Here is a 20,882-nt window from a genome sequence, read left to right as displayed (position 1 = left end):
TGTGGATAAGACATTTTAGAGCTGGCTGACTCATAGGGTCACAATTATTTCATGGCACAGAACGAGGGCAGCATGAAATCCCAGCTCACCTCCAGTCAAAGATTTTGAAGAAGTGCACCCTAAAGGAAAGTTAGGTTGGAGTTGTGTGTTTTTTAACACTGTTGCAGCCTATAGATGTTATTTTTGGTAGGGATTTTTTCTGAGCGGGGGTGACCATCAATACATCTAGCACTAACCCATGGTTTCCTCCTGCTTCTGAATTCAAAGAAAGCTCTCTGTCTCTTTTGACACAGGCAGTGCCATTTGTCAGTTTGCTGTTGATTTGTTTAAACAAATGATTTTTTTAAAAAAATTCTCCTACTAATGTCTTAGAGTGAGTTCTTGAGACTGTAAGTGCCAGTTGATGAGAGAAAGGGGTGGACAGGTCTGGGGAACTTGAAGCTATTTTGCCCTGTGAATCCCTGCCTTTCTGCTATGCAGCTGGAGGAATTTAACCAAAATTTTTTAAAAAAACTTTGCAACAAATTATTCTTCACAGGTAAAGAGATGCCCTGTTTATTATTACTACACAGATCCTACAGGGCAGGATCTGGGCAGGTCTCATAGGGGCCACCGGCACTGCCTGCGCCATTCAGAGAACCAGGGTTAGACAGTGGTTAGAGCACCAGGATGGCTAGATCTCACTCAGCCACAAAAAAAGGACTGGTCCTCTTTCGGGAGAGTTACTACCCTCTCTGTCAATCTGCCCGGCCAGAGTTCTTGGGAAAGAGGAGAGCCCATAGCCATGGATTTTGCACTCACCAGAGACAGGGGGAATATAAATGCAAATAATTAAAACCAATCAATGAATCATTATAGTTACAGCTTATTTCTTTTTAAAATATGGGGCAAATGCAGGGAAGAACGAATAGTTAAATCCAGATTTTTTTTCTTTCCTCCAATGTCATATGGCCACAACACACATTCCAGTCAGGAAGGAAACAGCTGGATGTATCTGCCAAGTTCGTTTTTCAACAAAAGTATTGCCTGTAATTAAGCCTCGGGAACAGCGATCTTTTCCAGGCTGAGTCAGCATCTCCTTCTCCGAGTTTTAACAGACAAGGCTGTGCCTTGTTAGCTCTGAAGCTATCCTGTGAACACCCCCCCCCCCCCAAATCCTCCTCTTTGGGCCCATTTTGACATGGCGACATTTTATTCCTACTCATTTATATCTGAACCTGCCTTTCTGCTTCCAAGGTGGGCAGCTTCCAGACCACACACTAAGCTCATTGGTAACAGAACTTGGAAACATTGCGTTTCATGATGGCTGGCTGTTGGATTCTGGGAACTGTAGTCCAAAAAAGTAACTTCCCCATGTTCTGCACTGTACTGCTATTTTTTAAAAGTGCTTTAAGTGCTTAGGGAGGGGTGGGATCTCTCTCTTTCTCTCTTTGTGTGGTTATGGACCTATCCGTCAGTAACGGTGTGGGATCAACTCCCTTCTGCCACAAAGCCCAGCAAAATCACAATTAACGGTGAGTCTGAGAATCGAACACAAAATGGCCTGATTTATCCCTTCCCCAAGCTGAGAAGAGACAGAGGTATTACCAACTTTACCCAAATGTCACTGGAGAATTAACGGAGTCCCCCCACCACACAATGAGAATTCAGCAAGAAGGACTGCAAGGAACACTTTCTGCCTTACGGTTGTCGACACAGGCCTCGGAAAGCAAGGGCAGAGGGAAAAAACGAGGCTTGTGTCCTTTTAGGCCATGCTGGCGAAGGGGCTCTCCAAAGATCCAGTCCGCACGGGGTGCGGCTTTCCCTTTGATGAATGCAGGGAGAAGATGGCGCAGCCGAATTCTCCTTCATGCAAAGGAACAAGCAATAGAATATGCAAGCCAACCAATTCTGTGGAACCGCAGAACTCTACGGCTGGAGGGGGTGTGAGTTTGAAGCATGAAATGCCCAGCGGAGGCATCCTCGGCAAGCGATTCCTAGAAGCGTGTGCTTCACTAATGGCGCGGTACAGAGATGAAAGAAGCGAGCGAGCAAACAAGCCAAGAGAAGCCAACTAGAATGCAGAACGTTAGAGATGCTTTTGGAAACTGGATGGGAGGGTTCTCTCGGTATCGGTTTTCTGAGCCCCGCCTGAGCTGGCCAACAAAACGGATCAAGACAGACGGAAGGCGGAGGGAGGTTTGCGCTGTGCAAACATCTGCCCATATTTCCCGAAGCCACCTGCAAACCGGCCCTTAGCCTCACAGACGTGGCTTGAGCTGGCCCGCCTTGTATCGCTCACCTACTTCATGTTGTCCCGGGTTGTCCGAGATCTCCATGACGTACATTTTGAGGCCGAGGTAGCTCTTCCCGATGCTGTACACCCGGGTGATGTTGGGACAGGCCTCGTTCACCTCCTTCATCAGCTGCAAGGAGGCACATGTCACACATCAGTGTCTGCTTTTCGACCATACTCCCGCCCGACCCCCTAGTAAGCTTGGTGGAACGTCACATGCTTTGGAAGCCTTTCTGCATCCGAAAAATGGGGCAGGAGAAGACCGACATGGAGGGCAGAAGGTTGGCGAGGATGCTTGACCAGGGAGATGACATGGCCTCCGTGGTGTGGTCTACCCTGTGCTCACAGGGGGTCAAAGGTGGGAAACTGCATTCATCCCCTCAGGCTTAGTTCCAATCCTCACAGTATTGGGACACACCTGGATCCTCTCCGGAGGATATTGTTTTAAGCTATCCCTGCTGTCACATAAAGTCTTTGAAGGCAATTTGCTTATGGATGGGCCATTAGGAGCCGTGAAGTTTACAAAAGACCCGCTCCGGCTGCCTGTATCTTTGGATCGTCCTTGATGGGGGCCAGGGTAAGGGTGGAGGGCTGGTCAAGGCATCATTTAGGGTCATTTCCCAAGAGACCGGATGGAGGAAAGGGCAGGCGCCATCATGATGACTCCCTTGTCCTTCTCAAGCAGCAAAAGATACACACCTTCCTCATGTCCTTATAGTTGTGGTGCCTAAAATCCAGTTTGTCGTTGGTCACAGGTGCGGTGTTCCAAAAATAAATGTTGTTTGGATCTGGAAAGAAGGGAAGCAGAAGACAATCGAGGCAGGGTGTGTTGTTTTTCATGCACCACCAACACTGTTTTGTTGATGTGGCCGAGATGGAAGGAACGGAAGGCCCTTCCCAGCCTCTCAGCCGACCCCTTTCGAAGCCGCCCTCCACCGCCCTGTTGTCTATCTTTGGTATTCCTGGCGCATGATGGATATTTTTGAGCTTTTCTGGACCTCACAGAGAAGTGGAATGAGGGTAAATCCCCTGGGCAGAGCTGTTGGGGGGAGGATATGCTGCACATAGGGTTGAGCGCATGCTAAGACCTCGATTCACGCATGGGAGGGGGCATTGCCAACCCTGCTTTTTCTCTGCATCCAAACCCCTATTGATCTGCACCCCTATAAGGAGCAATCTGTGACAAAGCTAACCCAGGGATACACAACTTTACGTGGCCTGCAGCCAAGCCCTACCTGGGCTAGATCAGCCCTTCTTGATACATCTTTTAAATGTGTGTGTGTGTGTGTTTGTTTTGGGGTTTTCTGGGGGGGGGGGGGGTTGTGCATTTGGGTCTTCTCTGGAAACACGTCAGCCAGTATCCTGTCAGGCAGTTCTGTCTGGGCAATAAGCATGACTTCAGCAGTAGCAGCAAGTGGTTGCTGATTGAAGACTCCTGTTTTCAAATTTTGGGCAGGCATGACTTGCGTGCAATGGGACAAAGTTGTGCACACCCCAAAACTGAAAAAAAGGGAAGCAACTTGCCGGTTTCTTCCTCATTTCTCTCGTGCAGGCAGAGTTGTGAAACAGGAGGCTACCCATCTTGTTTTCGGATTACACCCCCCCCCCAAGCCTCTTCTGGAGGCGTTATTCTGGAGAAGGTAAGGCTTCGGAGTACAGAGCCAGAGGTGCACGCAGTCTGCAATCAGCACTCCACTCTGTCGGCTGGGCGAGTCAGGCCCAAAAGAAGTGACGATAAGGGAAGGGACAGCCTCCAGAGCCAGAGAAGGAGGAACAGGATAAGGATGGGGCAGACCCATTTGAGAGGGGGGGGTTGCTCTATGGTCCTCATCCCCAGCCTGGAGCCAGCCTCACCCTCCTGGCTCAAGTGCGGGGGGGGGGGGGTCCCCACCTGGCAGCACACAGCCCAGGACCTCCATCCGCAGGCAGATCGTCCCATTCTCGAACCAGCTTTGAGGATTGATGCGGAGGTAACGAGCCACGACTGGGACAGGCAGCACTCCGAGGACCGGCGTCTCCGGGTCCTTGTTTCCCTGGAATATCTAGAACGAGGGGGAAAGAGAGATAAAGAAAGGGGGGGGGATCTCCGTGATGCAAACTGCTGAACGAAAAAGCAGTTTGATGCAGTGACTGCCGATGTCAGACCTGGGCAAAGTGCAGCCCAGGGGCCACATACGGCCCACGAGCCGCTCCTGTCCGGCCCGCGGACAGTTTTGAACATCAAAACCATTCATAGCTTTTTGTCTAAAGTTGATCAGTTGCTTATCTTTAACATATCGCAAAAAAACTCTTTAGTATTTGTGAAGATTAACAAGTTCAAAATAAAAACAATCAGAACATCACCATTTCATTTTATTTTTAAGTAAAGTTGGTTCGGCCCCCGAACACAGTTCAGATTTTTCATGTGCCCCCCCTCCCATAGAAATTAATTGCCCACTCCTGGCCTCTGTGGTGCCGTGGCTGGAGAGCTGGCCTGGGGACCTGGCAGATCCCAGGCTGGCTTTCTAAGTGTGGGTTCCCAAGCAAAACAGTTTCCTCCAGAGCTTCGAGCATCACTCTCGGTTCCTTGTTTCAGGCCACTAAAGCCTAGCAGGAAATACCCCTCCTGTTCTGAGGCACCCTGACTAACCAGACACTCTCCGGCTAAAGCACCAGGATCTTAAACTCTTTCATGCTAAACCAAGCCCTTACTTAACGGAGTTGGACAGAACTAGGGCAGAGCAACGGAAGCTTTGCTCCAGGGCACCAAAATTTAAAGGGCGCCAAAATCTAGAGGCAAGGAGGGTTCACGAAATAAACACTCTATTATTGAGTGTTATAAAACAAGCCATAACATTGCTCAGCCTTCTTGATAAAGAAAGCTGGTGGAGCCAAATGATGGAGCAGGATCGGTTTTGTTGGATTGATGCCTGGGCGCTGGCAGCATAAACTCCCCCCCCATGTATGAAAACCCCACCTCTAAAAGCCTAAATAATCTAAAGGTCCAAACAGCTGACCAGTCCCACCTGTTTGCAAAATCCTCCCATCACTGGGTCCAAAGACAACAAGCAGAGCACGTGGACCCCAGCCGGTTCCCCGTTCCCGATTTGCCCATCCACCCACGTCCTTCTAACATCGCACCCCATCTGTCCCCACCAATTTGGGTGCTTGGAACTTCAGTTACGCTTGGTTTATGTGAGCTGTGGGGAGAGGATGGAGACATGGAGAAGAAGAACAAAGTTTGAGCCTGGGAAGACGGCCGGGTTGGTTCCTGGCTGAGCCGTCCAGCTGTGCGTTTTGTGTTTCCTTCTCTCTCGCGAGACGTGGCTGCAACTGTTCAGCACAAGCCCCCTTCTACCAGCAGATACCAACGGGTAGATGGGCAACCTCCCAGTGGCGCATTTTTGCACCCTCTCTATTTAAGTACTTTGGATCAGTGCCCCAATATCCTTGCCCTCTATAGAGCTCTGCATCTTGTCTGATAAATAAACCGGGTTCTCCAAACCTTGTGCCTTTTTCTGGGCCTCTGCACCCTTGCGAGTACCTTCTCGGTTGGCCAAGGAAGGCATGATGACCTCTGTGCCAAAGGCTTTCTGCCCATCAGCTGTGAAGGCTGCGAGATTCTAAGAGTTCAAACAAGTAACTTTTCTAAACTCTGGAACACGAAAGCTCTGGTGCTTTGAGCCACTGCGGGAATCAAGGGACCCTTATAAGAACATTTGCTTCCCAAATTCTGCCTGGGCTTTTAAAGATGTCCTTGTTCACGCTCGGCCGCTGATTCAGGAGGAAAAAGAGAGAGAGAGAGCACAGAACCTAAGAGGCGGTGGGGCACCTCGTTTCTCTTGGCAGGCGGGCAGAGAAGCCATTGATTTCCTTTTGCTTGGCTTGGCACCGCCGGATGGCTCTAAATCTCCTGCCCCGCTGGTACCAAAGGTCCAGCTCCGTTTGACCGCGCTTCATTTCTCGAATGAAGGGAGGAACAATCTCCAGGGATGGGGTATTAAAAGGGCACCAAAAGAAGGCAGGTAACTCTTCAGGATGCCAACCACAGGGCACTTTTTGGACTATGGAAAGGCGCCAGCCTCAGGGTGTCTACTGGAAGGTGGACAGAAGGGAGGATTGTAAGCCTTTCAACCTCCATCGCAACGGAATTGTTTTAAAAGTTTCTGCCCCTTACAATTGCCAAAGAAATGCCTGAGCAGCTTCCAAGGATACTGTAATTAGGGGGAGAGAGTCTACTTTCATATAAATATTTTTAAATGCGGATATTACCCAACAGGCAAGAAGCTGAATATATATTTTAAAACGAACAAACAAAATCACATCCTTAGCCAGTTCGTCCACGAAGCAGCCTTGGCTCCCCCAGATGTTCTTGGGCTACCACTCCTCAAAATCCTGGCCAGCACAGCTGGTGGGGAAGGGTTTGGGGAGTTTTAGTCCAGGAACATCTGGGTTACCCAAGCTTAGGAACTCCAGCACTGAGGGTTTAGATCACTGGTTCTTAACCTTTGTTACTCAGATGTTTTTGGACTGCAACTCCCAGAAGCCTTCACCATCAGCTCTGCTGGCTGGGCTTTCTGGGAGTTGAAGTTCAAAAACACCTGAGTAACAAAGGTTAAGAACCACTGGTTTAGATGATTGCTCCACGGTCTCCATGAATTAAAGCTTGCATCTCTTCTGGCCTGCAATCAACTCTTGTATGTTCCAGATACTGTACCTTTCCGTTATAAATCAATTGTCTATAAACTTTTAGTATTTGGATGCCAATTAAAAATATTTCTCTTGGCACAAACCTTTGTGTGTGTGTCGGGGGCGGGGGAGGGATTCCTCCCTCACCAGCTATTTGGTCAGGCTATATTCTAGCAGACATCTGAAGTGTACAAGTGTCGGTACCTATTCCCTAAACATTTGTCCTAAGGGCAGGAAACAGTTGCAGCTAGAATTGACCTGCTGAATCAATGGGACTTCCCACCAAACACTTAAAATTACGTCCCATGGATTTAAAAGATCTGCTCTAGCTGGGAATAACTATGGGCTTCATCCTTGTAGAGGCTGCATCACGGACAGTGAGCTACCCTGAATGAATGAATAATAGCTATTGGATAGCTCAGTGGTTTAAGTTTCCAAAGATCCCAAAATGTGGGTTGCTTGAGGCCGCTGGTCGGCTTCATTTCATGTGAAGGCTTGGCCCGGATGGTATCCAAAGTTAATGAAATTCTTTTGGTAAACAAGGGAGAAAAATCACACCAATGCCTCTCCCCATCCAAAAAGTCATAAATTGCAGAGCTGATAATTTTCGGTTCTTTCATGACCTCACTATATCGTACCTATTACACGTGGCTTTCCCAGGCAGCTTTCCTGGCACTGCCCTCTTCCCCAGCTCACTATGCCAGCTCAGACATGCTTGTCTGTCCCATCAGGGCCGGCCCAGGATGCCACACAAGACCAACCCCCCCCCCCCCGCTTGCCCACCCCTGACTCACCGCCTCCTGGCTCCCATTCATGCAAGGCTGCCATTGGTGGGTGTCGTTGCTGAACTGGATTTTATACGAGGTCACCCAGTCGTACCTGATGGAAGAAAAGAAGCGCGAAACGTGGGGAAAAAGCACAGAAGCAAGGGAATCATGTCTGCGCCAAAGGTGACGTGAATCGGACCAGGGGAAAGGAATACAGTGCATGAGAGAGAAATGGTGTCAAGGGGTGTTTCTTAATGACTTCGCTTCGTCCAGCACAGAAACAACCCAGAGAACAGAACTAAAAACCAGAAGATTTTTTTCCCAGATAAGATTTTTGTCCTTGTAGCTGCGAAAATCAGCGAGCGAGCAACATCTGGGGACATTTCGCAAGCCAGGAGATGGGTGGGAAACTGAATTGAAGAATCTGGGATAAGAGAACGCTTCTTGTACTCACTGTACTGAGGCTAAACCAGGACATTTAGTGGCCCTGGGGACAAAGAATGATAGAACCCCCGACCATCCTGTATGGAAACCTGGAAAATATCTCGCATCCCATCTTAGGGGTGCAGGATGAGCCGCTTTGTACACAATTCTCTCATATCTGGAGCCGTTGTTCCCAACCTTGGCTCCCCCAGATGTTCTTGGACTACAACTCCTGGAAATTCTGGCCAGCACAGCTGGTGGTGAACGCTTCTGGGAGTTCTAGTCCAAGAACATCTGGGGAGCCCAGGTCGGGAACTGCTGTTCTAGAGGCTGCCACTCAGCACCGGCCGCCTGAAGCTACCCGGTCACCTTGCCTAACAGTACGGACCTCTGTGTTACACAGAGAGGACAAAATAGGAGCAGTGACACAGAATAAGCAAAATGTATGCAGATTTAAACAAGAATCAGACTATGGGGAGGAAACCCCTCGAAGCAGAACTGTCCTGTTTGGGTAGCTTCAGGACCTCATGAGACAAGATGCTGATTCTGTATCTAGAAGAAAAGGTTGGGCTCCTTCCAATACTGGGCTTGTCTTAGTAGTTTGTAAATTCACTAGCTTTTGTTTCTTTGCAAGACGAATATTTCAGGCATGCAGCGCTGAAAGGTTTGCTTGCCTAAAGGGACAACATTTTTAAGGGACATGAAATACATTATGCAGCCTTACTGTCTTTTTCCCAGCGTTTCTCTGGCACTTACGTCCAGATGGAGTTCAAGCCCTGGGTGATGACCCCGGTGAAACGTGTCAGCTGCTTGGCATCGAACTCTAGCCACTGGTTTTTGTCTTCGTGCCCGGCGCACCAGCCACCGTCGTAGAAATCCCCGTCGTGGATGCCGGACTGGAGAAGAAGGGAGCAAGTTAGTGGAAGGCACAAGGACACGAGGGTCAATGCTTTGAGCGAAAGGAGGAGGATTTTGACATCAGGAGAGTTGTCAGGACCAGCCTGACAGCGGCTTGAATCAGCAGCCTTTCCTTTTTGGGACTACAGTTCCCAGAATCCCGACTGCTGCCTGGGGATTCGGGGAGCTGTCGTTTGAGAACTATCAATTTCCAAGCTCCAATTGAATCCTTTAACCTTGGGCTGAAATCCTGTTGCTTAGTGCAGTGAATTGCAATGAAGAGCAGGCCCTTTGAATCAGTGGGACGTAACCAAAGATTTGCTGAAAATCTCCTCCGCAGGCAAGACCGTTTGGGTCAGTATTTGGTGTTTATTCTGGAAGAGTGCGGCAGGTGAATGCAGCATTTTTATTTTTATTTTTGCTAGTGAGCAAGGGCGTGTCCCCCTGGGCCTTCATGATAAAGTAAGAGCAGAAGACGCCCTTGTTTCAGGATGGCCCTTCAGCAATAGAGCAGGAGGAAGAACCATAAACATGGTTACAGAAGCCCCCAAGGCTGGAATTCCCCAAGAGGAATTCGCCCCGAAGCCCACTGCTTGCCACCATCAGAGGCATCTCCCCCCCCCATGTTGACTCCCTCGGCCGGCCAACGAGCATCACCTGTATGTTGAGGCGTCCACGGTGGGGCCCGAGGCCGTAGCGCTTCATGCTGGACGCTCGAAGCTGAGAGTCCCGGACCCGCAAGGATTCCAGTCCCAGTGGGGGGCATTCTGGGTTGGAAGAAGGCAGAGGGTGAGAAGAGGGGGGGGACCCAGATGCAGCCTCCACACACACACACACACGACACTTCCTGCCTTTCCCCCTCGGATGATCCTGCTTCGTTTAAAAAGGAGCACGTGTGGGTTTGATGTTGTTGCCCCCCCCCCCGAGTTCTGTCTTTTTACAGAGGGCTAGGAACAGGGATGGTGACCCTCCAGATGTTGCTGGATCATCGTTCCCATTATTCCTTATGCTGGCTGGGGCTTATGGGAGTTGTAGTCCAGCAACATCTAGAGGGCCCCATTTGTTCCCAAGCTTGGATACCCCCTTGAGTTCTTATACCCTTCCTGCCTACACGGGGAAGTGAACATCTGCCTATATTTACAGTCTGTCCTCAAATCTTTAGTCGTTAAAAAAAACACCTTTTTGTGCATTCGTTTGTCTCAACAAATTTGCAAAGCAGGCCACCGCTAGCTCAGCTTTCGTAAACATCGTGACACATTCTTTTGGTTTCAGCTGGGCTGCAAGGAATCTTTGCTGGCTCAGATCCCGGTGATCACAAGATTGAATGGTTCTGGTGCTCTTCTGATTCTGTCTGGCAAAGTCGCCTCCTGGCAGGGCTTGGAAGCTTGCCAAAGTCCGAGGAGGTGCTGGAACATTGCTTACAACAAAGCTTTCTGCCTCAGTTCCCCCTTTGTGCCTGGAAAGTCTCTGGGCATTCCACTGTGTTGAAAGGCACAGGCACCTTTGCGCATGAAAAAGTTGGCAACCTTGCGGCTTTAAACCAAAAGGGCAAAATAACAATTCAGAAAACCCTCCATTTATTTATTAGGGCTAGAACTAAAGAAGAAGCAGCCGGCAGCAGAATTTCCTTTCCTATTCCCTTTTAAAGAACGCTACCAAGGGGGCAGGGAGTGGATCTGAATTTGGAAGACTGCACATGCTCTGTGCATGCTGCTAGTCCTCAGTGTTGTGAAGTCTGCACCAACCCATTTCCAATAAATGTGCCATTATCCATGGACCAAGGTCTAGTTAATTTAGATGAAGACAAATTGATTAAATTCTTAAAAATGCATGTGTGGCCTGCAACAAAGTGTTGTAGTGCAGGGCAGTGTATCATTTTGCTTTGGATGTAGAGAGCCACATTTCCTTGGAAGTAATCTGTCAGGGTAATGTTAGCCCAGGTGGAAAAAAGCTAGCTGGGGAGGAAGCCATGTCCCAAGGTAAGCAATTAAACCCCTTCTCCTTCCCCCCTCCTCTCTCTGTGCGTGCCACCCCCTTGTCCTCTTTCGCTCTTTCTCTTCCGCCACCCCTTTCCTCTCCCTGTTCCTCTTCACCTAAGCAGGCTGCCTAGGAAAGGCACGGAAAGCTGTCTTGCATAAACCAGAACCGAGCCCTTGCGCGCAAATTCCGGAATCCGTCTGAGGTCCAGGGGAGATCAGCCTGTGATGTGGCGATGGGGCCTCTGTGTTTCCCACCCATGGAGGATAGCATGTCTCAACAGGCGGAGGAAGAGAAAGTCAAGTGCCTAGCCCACGTGAAGGAGATCCACTGGAGAGAAGGAGCCCCCTCTCCCCGGCTGCCTGTTCATTCAGTTGTATGGTATCAGGAAATGAAAAGTGCTAGAGTTTTTACAATCTTGCAGGCTGCCTGTAGTTTGTCTGGCTGGGAGGGTCCCTTTCCGGGCTGGGCTGACTGTCAATCTGTTCTGCACTAACCAATTGTCCCTTGCTGATTTTGAATTCAAAGACAGCCCCGCCTCTCTGCCGAGTGCTTCGTTTCCCTCTCTCTAGTCTGTTGGAAGCAGAGTCCGTTTGTTGCTTAGTTTGCTGTGGTCCTCGCCACAACTGTAATGGAACGTTATCTTCGTTCTCCTGCCAACGTCTCAGAGTGAGTTACTGAGACTGTAAAGTGCCAGGAAATGAGAAAGGGGTGGACTCTCTGGGGAACTCGAAGCTACTCTCCTCTGTGAGTCTCTGTCCTTCTCTAATATAATAATAATAATATAATTTATTGTCATTGTAAGTATATACACAGTATACCATACAACGAAATTCACAAATATGCAGTGAAAAGACTCTGAACCAGAAATTCACAACTGCAACGAAAACCACACAACGGTTTCTCACATGGCTCTAGGATGAGTCAGTGGATCGGAAGGAGAGAATCCCAGGGAGCGAAGGAAGAAGAAATGTGACCGCATTGTTTGGGAGGGACCTGGCAGGAGATGTCCCTTGTTGGGCCCCTAACCCTTTCCCAACAGGCACTAGAGGAATTATGCTGAATAAGCAGTTTTAGGGGATTCAAACAGCCAGCTTCGTGCATGCCTGTCTGTCCAGGCTCCTGCGCCTTTAAAAGCTGTGAGATCTATAGTGCCAAGCTTTGCCTGGCTCGGCGATCCGGTTCCAGGAAAAAAATTCACTGTAAAGCTTGAACGTGCCACTTAGAAAGGCAGAGGACCCGTTTAAAAGGTCAGCCGTCCTTATTTTGCACAGATGGTTCCTAACACGGACTGGAAAGGGGAACCGAGGATCGGCAACAGCACCAGAGCCTGGATCTGGAAATCCAAGGAAAATAGAGAGGGAGGGAGCCGGACCGAGCAATTTGTACAGACTTAGTCCTTGTGAAATGGAGATACGCGCTTGCGGTTATATGGGATGTCTGCTCTTTGGTGCAAACGTGGCAGACGGGCAGCGTCGTTTCACCTCCTGAAGTGGTGGCTCCCAAACTGTGGGTCGCCCAGATGTTCTTGGACTTCAACTCCCAGAAATCCTGGCCGGCGCGGCTCGTGGTGAAGGCTCCTGGGAGTTGCAGTGCCAACAGGTGGAGAACCACTGTCCTCAATGGTCCCCGGCCCCATTCACAAATGGATGAACCTCTATGCATGCTCTGTGCTCAGTGCTGTGACGTTTGCTATCTGCACCAACCCACTTCCCATAAATGTGCCATTATCAATGGGCCAGTTAAATGGACCACCTTCAAACTATTTTTTTTAAATCCAGGGGCACTATTTCACAATGTAAAGGTGCTGAGAATTCCCACCCCGCCTCCTGCTTTACACGGCAGGATTTCGTTCATGCGAACGGTTCCTTTCTCTCTGCTTCTTGCTCAGGAGGAACAGTTCCCCCTTTCCAGCTTACAAGCTTGATTGGTGCCCCTTTTTCGCCCGCCTGTGCCAAGGAGCTGGAAGGGGCCGTCCTCCCACATTTCGTTTGGCAACAGCCAAACACAAAACTCTCCATGCCCCATTAAGCCTCAAAAGCCCAGGGAAAAACAACAGATCTGGCTTTCCAAGAATAACCCACATGAAGCCCAAACTGCCTTCTGGAGGTTTGGAAGGCCAAAGGCTTCCCTTTATGTAAAAAGCTAAAAATCAGGGCCAAAATATCGACCCACCCATTTTTCATTTGATTCTCTGTTTATTTCTTTCTGAATATTGTAACAATTTAATTCTCCCCAGTTTTTTTTTTCATATTTTGATTTTAATACTGTAAGCCACTTTGGGGCCTCTTGAGGAGAAAGATGGGAGTCTAAATATTTTAAATAAATAAACATGTCAAGTTAGATGGTGGAAGAGGGTTGTTTTGCCTCCTGGAAGTGGAAGATGTGAGCCACTGGGCTCAGTGTCATAATGATAATGGGAACAACAACACCGACGGTACAGGAGACCCCTGTATCCATGGGGGGTCGGTTCCAAGCCCCCTTCCCCTACAGATGCTGAAAAATGCAGATGATGACAAAAAGCTATTATAATAGTCAACACTATCCCTAGTGTGGCCTCTGGCTCTCTCTAGTGGCCACTTTGGGTAACTTCGTGGTTGGAAATACCTATTTTGGGTTTTTTTTATTTTAATATTTTCACAAGGAGGGTAAATGAATCAGCAGATACTGAGCCCGCGACTAAGGGGGCCCTACTAGAATTGTTATGAGGGCCAACATGGCCTACTGGTTAGAGCTCCTGCTGGCTGATGTTTGCCAGCTCCAGCCAGCCAGCTGAATTTTGGATACAAACATGCAATTCTGGTGATGCTGAATTGCCTGCCTGTTCATTTTGGTGGGAACGAGCTGCCATTTTGCACCCTTGAAATGGGCCATGGAAGATCCCAAAGAGCACCGATGAACCAGAGGGACAGGGTGGTACAGTGGTTTGAGTGTCGGACTGAGAAGTGTTGAGTTCTGGGTTCAGGTCTCCCCTCAGCCTAGGTTGAAGTCCCTGAACGAGCCTGGGACCGTCTGTCATTCCCAAACTGGCTTACCTGTTGTGGTGGCAATGTACCAAAGGTAGAAGACGTGGACGTATTCTTGAACTCATTGGAGGAAATGTGGGATTATGTTTACAATAATGTCACTGTCAGTATTACACATGGCAGAGTTCAGCCGTAACCTCATGAATGCAAACACTCCTCCCAGCTCTCTCTCTCCTCTGTGTTCACGGTCGCCCTCGACACTCACACAAAGACCTCCAAGGACGCTGCTGCACTTAGTGTACTGTAGTTACACAGGAGCCTTCCAGAGTCAAAGTATTTGATGCATGTTTTCCAACCTTGACAACCGAAAGCCAACTTGTTCTTTCTCCCTTGTTCCAGAGCTCAGGGCTCTGCAGGGGTCTTAACACTCCTGCCACCGGCCCGGCTGCCTCCTTCTCCCCCTTGTGGCCCTCCAGAGATGTTGTCTGGGGACGATGGGAGGTGTATTCCCAAACATTGCGAGGGCCCCTTAGGGAAAGCGGCAAGGAGACACAGCTCAGCAAGAGGAAGCTCCCCCATTCTTGGGATCACCAACTCTGCACCCAAAGATCCTGGAAGGGAGGGGCGGGGGGGGACCGAGGGCAAGGAGTCCCGGACCTTACCTGAGGCTTGTTTGGCTGCTTTTTCCTGGATGGAAAGCTTGGCCGTCTTCTTCTTCTTCTTCTTTAGTACTTTTTTCTTGACAACTTTGACCCGGTCAGTTTTTTTCACAGCTGGAAGAAAGGGGGGAAAACCAAATGCTCGCGGGGGTCATCATCCCTATTCTTTCTCTGGGTTGGGGCCAGAGGCCTGTGCTCGGCAGGATTTGCACAAAGGGACCAGCAGGATCAGAACCATGGGGAAAGTTACTTTTTTCTTTTTTGCACGTTGGCTCCCCGGCGCCCCTCGAGATTTGTGCCAAAGGTGGCAGAGATGCAGCTTCTGGAAGGCATCAATCCCTGGGGTTTCCTGCCAAGACCCCCCCCCCCGTGACATTTGGGCTGGAGATGGTCACAGGACCGACTCCAGAACAGATGTTTTGCAGATGTTTCTTTTTTGAAAAAGCTCATGGGATCTGCTGGGAAGGTTTATTTTGCTTTTCTACCTTTTTTTCCCCCTTTGCCTCTCCTCGCCCCGAATAGCTGGCCTGGCGAAGAGCTTTGGTGAATCTCTGAAGCTGGCGCAGTTTTGTACTTTGTGGGGAAGATGTTTGGCTTAAGAAGTGTCCTCGGGTCCTTTTGGGGAGAAAGGCGGGAGGGAAATATTTTAAGAAAATAACTAAACGGTCTTTTTATGGTCAGGAGCTTTTATGGTCTTTTTGTAAACCACGTTGTTGTCTTCTGCCATGAAATCTATTCTATACATTATTTCAACAAATGCCATCCATAATAATATTCTAACTGGCAACAAAAGGCTCTCCCTTTGCCTGCCGTCTGCATTTTCTCGTCCCAGATTCTGCGCACTGAACTTGGGACCTTCTGGATCCAGAGCATCGCTCTCCTGCAGAGCGATGGCCTCTCCCTACATCATCAAGCTTAGAAGCTGCTTGGCTGAAGAGCGGCCGAGTCCTGCGGCTGCTTAAACAGATGAATTCAGATTTGTCATTTTTTTGAACTGCAAGTCTCAGAATTCCCCGGGCCGCTAGAGTTCAGATTTGGGGTCCCAGATGCCCACTTCCCCATGCTCCGTAGACAACGGTCCTTCTTGGGGAATTCTGGACGTCGTAGTCCAAAAACGCAAGCCTGCACATCTCTAATTTAAATCACTCTGGGTGGATTGAGGAACTGGGAGGCATCACCTAATGGGCAAGCCATACGAGGGCCCCCAGACTGGCCCCCCAAAAACACCGGAATTCTGACGTCCATCCCTGATGGTTGATGGAGGAAGCCCTTCAGTGTGGACAGATCCAGCGGCCTTCGGGAACCCAGCGCCTTAGAGAAAGGAGCCTGTCTTAAGTGAATGTGTGACTTGCGTAAGTCTTATAACAGGTGGTGAGGTGTGCATGTATGTCTCCTGAATGGTGTGCAACAGCACATAAAACAAAACTACAAAACCACGCATAAAGACACAAAGCCCCCCAACCCCCAACCCGGGTGTTCTGTGCTAAGGTTTGTGCTGAAATGTCTTGCTGGAGGTTGACAAGCCCTTCTGTACTGACTCAGCTGGCTGGGGGATTCTGGGTCTTGTAGTCCAACAAAATAAACTTTTCCAGTTTTTGCCTTGCCGTGCTCACAAACGAACAGGGTCTGCTTTCTTCCCCTCCCGGTTCCTTCCTGCCTCCCTGAAATGGACTCCCAGCCCAAGAACATGATGCGGGAAGAGGATGCACATGTGCACAGCCTCTCAGGGCTCGCTTGGTGCCAGCTTGGCCTGGCATGACGCCATCCGCCCGGGTGGCTTTCCTTCAACCCTGCTGGCCAGAGCAGGGAAATGAAGCGCCCAGCAAAGCGGTTTGAATCAGGAGACACCGGGGGCAGCCTGGGAGCCGGAAAGAGTGGGCCACAGGTTTTTCGTGATGGTGCACCCCTCTTCAGCAGGTGGAGCGAAAGCAAGCCATAAAATGTAGGAGGGAGAAGACTTAGATGGACACCTGGAGGGGGAAACACATTCCCCTGCACTTCTCAAGCCCTGTACGATCCGAGCGCATGGTAACCAAAAGGGGACATAGGAGGAAACAGCTGGAACTGGATGAGAAGGCCAGGGAAGAAGGGAGGAGCAGGACTACGTGCATGCAAAGGGTGCAAAACCAGCAGGATGATTGGCATCGTTTGCATACAATAAAAGTTGCAGCATTCTGCCACCGAGGAAAAGAAAGCCTTCTGCCCAAATGGGCCACAGCATGGCTCCTATACAATGGGACCACCCCATCCGCGGGGTCGGTATCCAAGGATTTCTTTGCCTGATGCCTGAAAATAATAAATAAAGCCTCCCAGAAATATGTATTTACAGGTATAGGTATTTCCAGAGTATGCTTACAAGAACTGGCCACTAGAGGGAGGGAGAGACCATGCAATGCATAACGTTTGATTGAACTGAACTCCCGGTGTGGTCCTCGTATAGCAGTGATCCCCAAAATTGGGCCTCCAGATGTTCTTGGACTTCAACTCCCAGAAATCCTGGCCAGCAGAGGTGGTGGCAAAGGCTTCTGGGAGTTGTAGTTCAATAACATCTGGAGGCCCAACGTTGAGGACCACTGTAATAGGACAAAAATGTAAAAAGGTGCAGGCAGAACTGCTAATCAGCCTCACACACGACCAACAGCCTGCTGCTGAGGACCACAACATGCTTGCAGGGCATAGTGTGATGACATGGATAACATTGTTAAGGAGCACAGAGTGCAAAGTGTCTGTGGAAGAGCTTGGGCACGGGTGCCAAGCGCACGGTGAGCAAACGGCCAAGCGCAGGGGCACAATCTAAGTTTCTTGCATGACAAAGCACCATGTGCTAAATGTGCCAGAGAAGCCCAAGGCAGAAACCTGAATGTGCAAGGTGTTCTCACGTCGAGCAGCCCGCTCCCTTAGCAATCAGCCCACAGAACCCTCGGCAACACTCAAGCGACACTCAGAGGGCGCAACTCCCTGTGATGCTCTGCGCGTCACCAAGCAGGACCCCTGAAGCATCGTGTGGCATAGTACGTACGGCCCTGCAGAATTTACAACATGCAAGGTGGCAAGAAGCAGAAATGTTATTGGAAGGGAGGGAGGGAGGGAGGGAGGGAGGAAGGAAGGAAGGAAGGAAGGAAGGAAGGAAGGAAGGAAGGAAGGAGAGAGGGAGGGAAGGAATGAAGGAAGTATCTGATGATGGATAGAAGGAAGGAAAGAAGTAACATGATGGATAGAAGGAAGGAAGGAAGTATCTGATGATGGATAGAAGGAAGGAAGGAAGTAGCTGATGATGGATAGAAGGAAGGAAGGAAGTAGCTGATGATGGATAGAAGGAAGGAAGGAAGTAGCTGATGATGGATAGAAGGAAGGAAGGAAGTAGCTGATGATGGATAGAAGGAAGGAAGGAAGGAAGGAAGGAAGGAAGGAAGGAAGGAAGGAAGGAAGGAAGGAAGGAAGGAAGGAAGGAAGGAAGGAAGGAAGGAAGGAAGGAAGGAAGGAAGGAAGGAAGGAAATACCTTCTGGGGCTGCTATAAGTCAGTTGTGACTTGATGGCACTTAAGAACCACCCCATGTTGCTTGCCGCTGACTGGAGGGAAACTCGCTCACCCTGACCAGCCCCATTGACCCCTGGTTCCGACACAGGGATGAGCAGTCAAGAGAAACAAGAGAGTTTACTCAAGAAAGGGAACCGCCGTGTGAATGGCCGGATGACTTCCTTCTGGCCTCCTGGGTTCATGTGTCTGAGTGGGAACTCCCACATGCCCGACAAGGAATGCCAGGGCAGGCACCAGGTGCCCAGCTAATCTGTCCGACACCCGAGCGGCTATTCGCAAGTGACATTCTCCTCCCCAGAAAGAGCTTTGGGGAGACAGGATTGTTCTTGGCAAATCCAAGGGATTTTTGAGCCGTTTTTCCAACACTGCCCTCCCCCATTCCCACTTTGGAAAAAAAGTAAAGAGAAGGCCGGTTTGGCAGCTCTCCGAAGAGGCCACCTCGCCTCTTAAAATCATCTTGGCTTGCTGCCCAGCAGACTTTGCAAAGATTTGCGTCCTGAAATTCTTGCACAGACCAACGACGACGGGCAGCAAAGTTTTGCTTGGTGCCCTATTTTTTGTGTGCAAACGGACTCTCCAGTGAGCAAATCTCAGTGCGTGAAAAGGACCCAGGATAGCTCCCTCCTCAGCAGGACCCCTTTCCCTACGTGTGGCCCACCCCGCAAGGTGATGCTCCCGTGTACCTGTCTTGTCCGTCGGCCTCTCTGTGGCGAGTGTCATCCTCTTGGCACTCCGTGTGGGAGCGGCGGCGGTGGTCTTGAGGCTGGCAGGGGCCCAGGTGGGCCTGGGACTGGCAGTGCCCCCGACCCGTGGGGTCCTGGAGGGGGACGGCGAGGTGAGGGCCAAGTGGGGCACGGTGGTGGCCACCGTCCTTGTCACTGGGCTGGTAGCTGTTGCTTTAAGGATGCCAGGCTTTCTCTGCAGGAGGCTCGGGGTGACGGTGCGAGGGGCCCCCTCTGCCAGAGGGCACCAGGAGGCACCGGAGAGGACGAGGAGGGCCACCACCGAGAGAGCCAGCATTTTGCAGAGAGAGGGTGGTGCTCCGGGCCAAGCTACAGGCACTGCTGGAAAGCTCTGGACAGCTTCTCTTCCAGCCTCTCCTCGTTCCTCTCTCTCTCTCCCCCCTTCTGGGATGCTGCTGGTCCCTCGCCTTTTTAACCAGCCTTCCCTCCCTCCCACATTCCATGCCATTTCCATACGTGTGTACCGCACTGTCAGGAATAGCCGTGACCCGGGGAAAAAATAAAATAAGGAAGCCCTCAGCTCTTTTCTAATTCGTTCTAACGATGCCAATCCTGGAAAAGCGGTGCCTTTTAAAAGTCTAGCGGAAAAATAGTCTTGGGGGCCTCCTAAACATGAGCGGTTCTATTGGCTTTCTTTCCTGGGTCTTTGTCTTCTTGTAATTTTAATTTTTTGTTCTGTTTTCTTCCTCTGCTTATTGATCAACGTCGTCTCCACGAGTTTGCAGCTCAAGAAAGAGGCTGCGGATCACGAGGGCTCGTGCAGCAGAATCTTACTTATTGGTAACGGGACTGTGAGTTCCACCCCATCTGAGGGCAACGAAGGAGGCCTCTCTAGAACAGCCACCACAGTCTTGCCACAGAAGGAACAGCTGGGCAGCAATGGAGGCTGGCGATCCAGCCCCAAGGCCATGGGGGCGGGGAGTCCACTCCAGATTTCAGTCTAAGCCTCATTGGATCTACCCAAGGTCCTGAACACTGACCCCAAACAGCGACACCAGCCGGTTCGCTTCTTTCAAGTTTGGACTAAAACTCGGAGTAGTTTGAACTTCCTCTCTTCCACAGCCTTTGAGTCCCCCTTGCCCTTCATTGATGGAGGCAGAGCGGGGAGGCAGTCCTTGCTTCCCCCAAGAGATGCTTCCTCTGGGGATGGCCTTATGCCCTCCAAGGATGGACCGTCCTTCCTCTGCCTCTTCTTCTCTCCCTCCCCTCTGGTTTGGGGGCCTTAAGGCCAGATAGGGAGTGAAAAGAAACGAAACAGCTGCCTTTCCACAGAAGGAGGTGGAGCAGATGACAGTTGGGTTAACAAGTTTGTGCAATTAATTACAGGCAAAGAGCCAATGACCGCAACCCCCCCCCTTCTCTCCTCTTGGGTGGCTGAAAACGGACTCTACACACCACGTCCTGGAGTTCTGGATTCCATAGAAGAATCCGGGAAACTCAAGGGAGAACAATCACTCATTTGCCTTAACAAGGGGGGGAAAAAAACCATCCAAGCCAATGACGACAAACAAGCACAAACGGCAGCTGTAACAATTAGTAATAATGGACTGCTTTTGTGTGATGTTTTCCTTTTGCATGTTCAGGTGGTTCACATAGGTTGCGTTTGAGCCGATGGAGCGCCCTTAGAGTGGAAGTTGCGAAGCCGAAGAGATTTAACTTCCTCATGACTAGGAACACCGATTTTGCTGCTAAGGGCGGCGGCAACAGCCTATCTCTTGAGTGTCACGGCCCTGCTGGGCTCAAGTGTGAATCCTGAACCCAGCACAGGGAAGGGAATTCTAGGTCCCGTGGATCAACCACCAAAGGAAGGCAGCTCCGTTCCTGGGTTGGGGAGGTTTTCCTCTCAGCCCACAAGCAACGTGTAGGACAAGCGCACGAGCCTAGATCGAAACACGGAACCAAATCCATCTTGCTATGAACTTTTAAGTTCTTCCACACGGGTACAAGCCTGACAAAGTGGCTTTGATC

The 20,882-nt window shown here is 50.2% G+C and overlaps 1 protein-coding gene across 2 annotated transcripts in view; it reads right to left on the bottom strand.

The window, feature by feature from the left end:
• The window catches only part of CPXM1 (carboxypeptidase X, M14 family member 1), a 32,874-nt gene extending 12,715 nt beyond the window's left edge, over positions 1-20,159 (bottom strand). For both annotated transcript variants that reach the window (XM_078394428.1, XM_020807646.3), the window contains exons 1-8: positions 18,855-20,159; positions 14,636-14,746; positions 9,688-9,797; positions 8,890-9,029; positions 7,738-7,822; positions 4,167-4,317; positions 2,975-3,063; positions 2,282-2,405 (exon numbers count right to left, since the gene is read on the bottom strand). In XM_078394428.1, the coding sequence (XP_078250554.1) occupies positions 2,282-2,405; positions 2,975-3,063; positions 4,167-4,317; positions 7,738-7,822; positions 8,890-9,029; positions 9,688-9,797; positions 14,636-14,746; positions 18,855-19,368 (1,324 nt within the window). In that variant the 5' untranslated portion in view covers positions 19,369-20,159. The remainder of the gene's footprint in view (positions 1-2,281; positions 2,406-2,974; positions 3,064-4,166; positions 4,318-7,737; positions 7,823-8,889; positions 9,030-9,687; positions 9,798-14,635; positions 14,747-18,854) is intronic.
• Between the last annotated feature and the right edge of the window lie 723 nt (positions 20,160-20,882).

This window comes from Pogona vitticeps, chromosome 5, assembly GCF_051106095.1.
Source record: "Pogona vitticeps strain Pit_001003342236 chromosome 5, PviZW2.1, whole genome shotgun sequence".
In the NCBI taxonomy this organism is placed as follows: Eukaryota; Metazoa; Chordata; class Lepidosauria; order Squamata; family Agamidae; genus Pogona; species Pogona vitticeps.
Note: the sequence above shows the minus strand (reverse complement) of the source record. Positions and strands in the feature narration are given on the sequence as shown.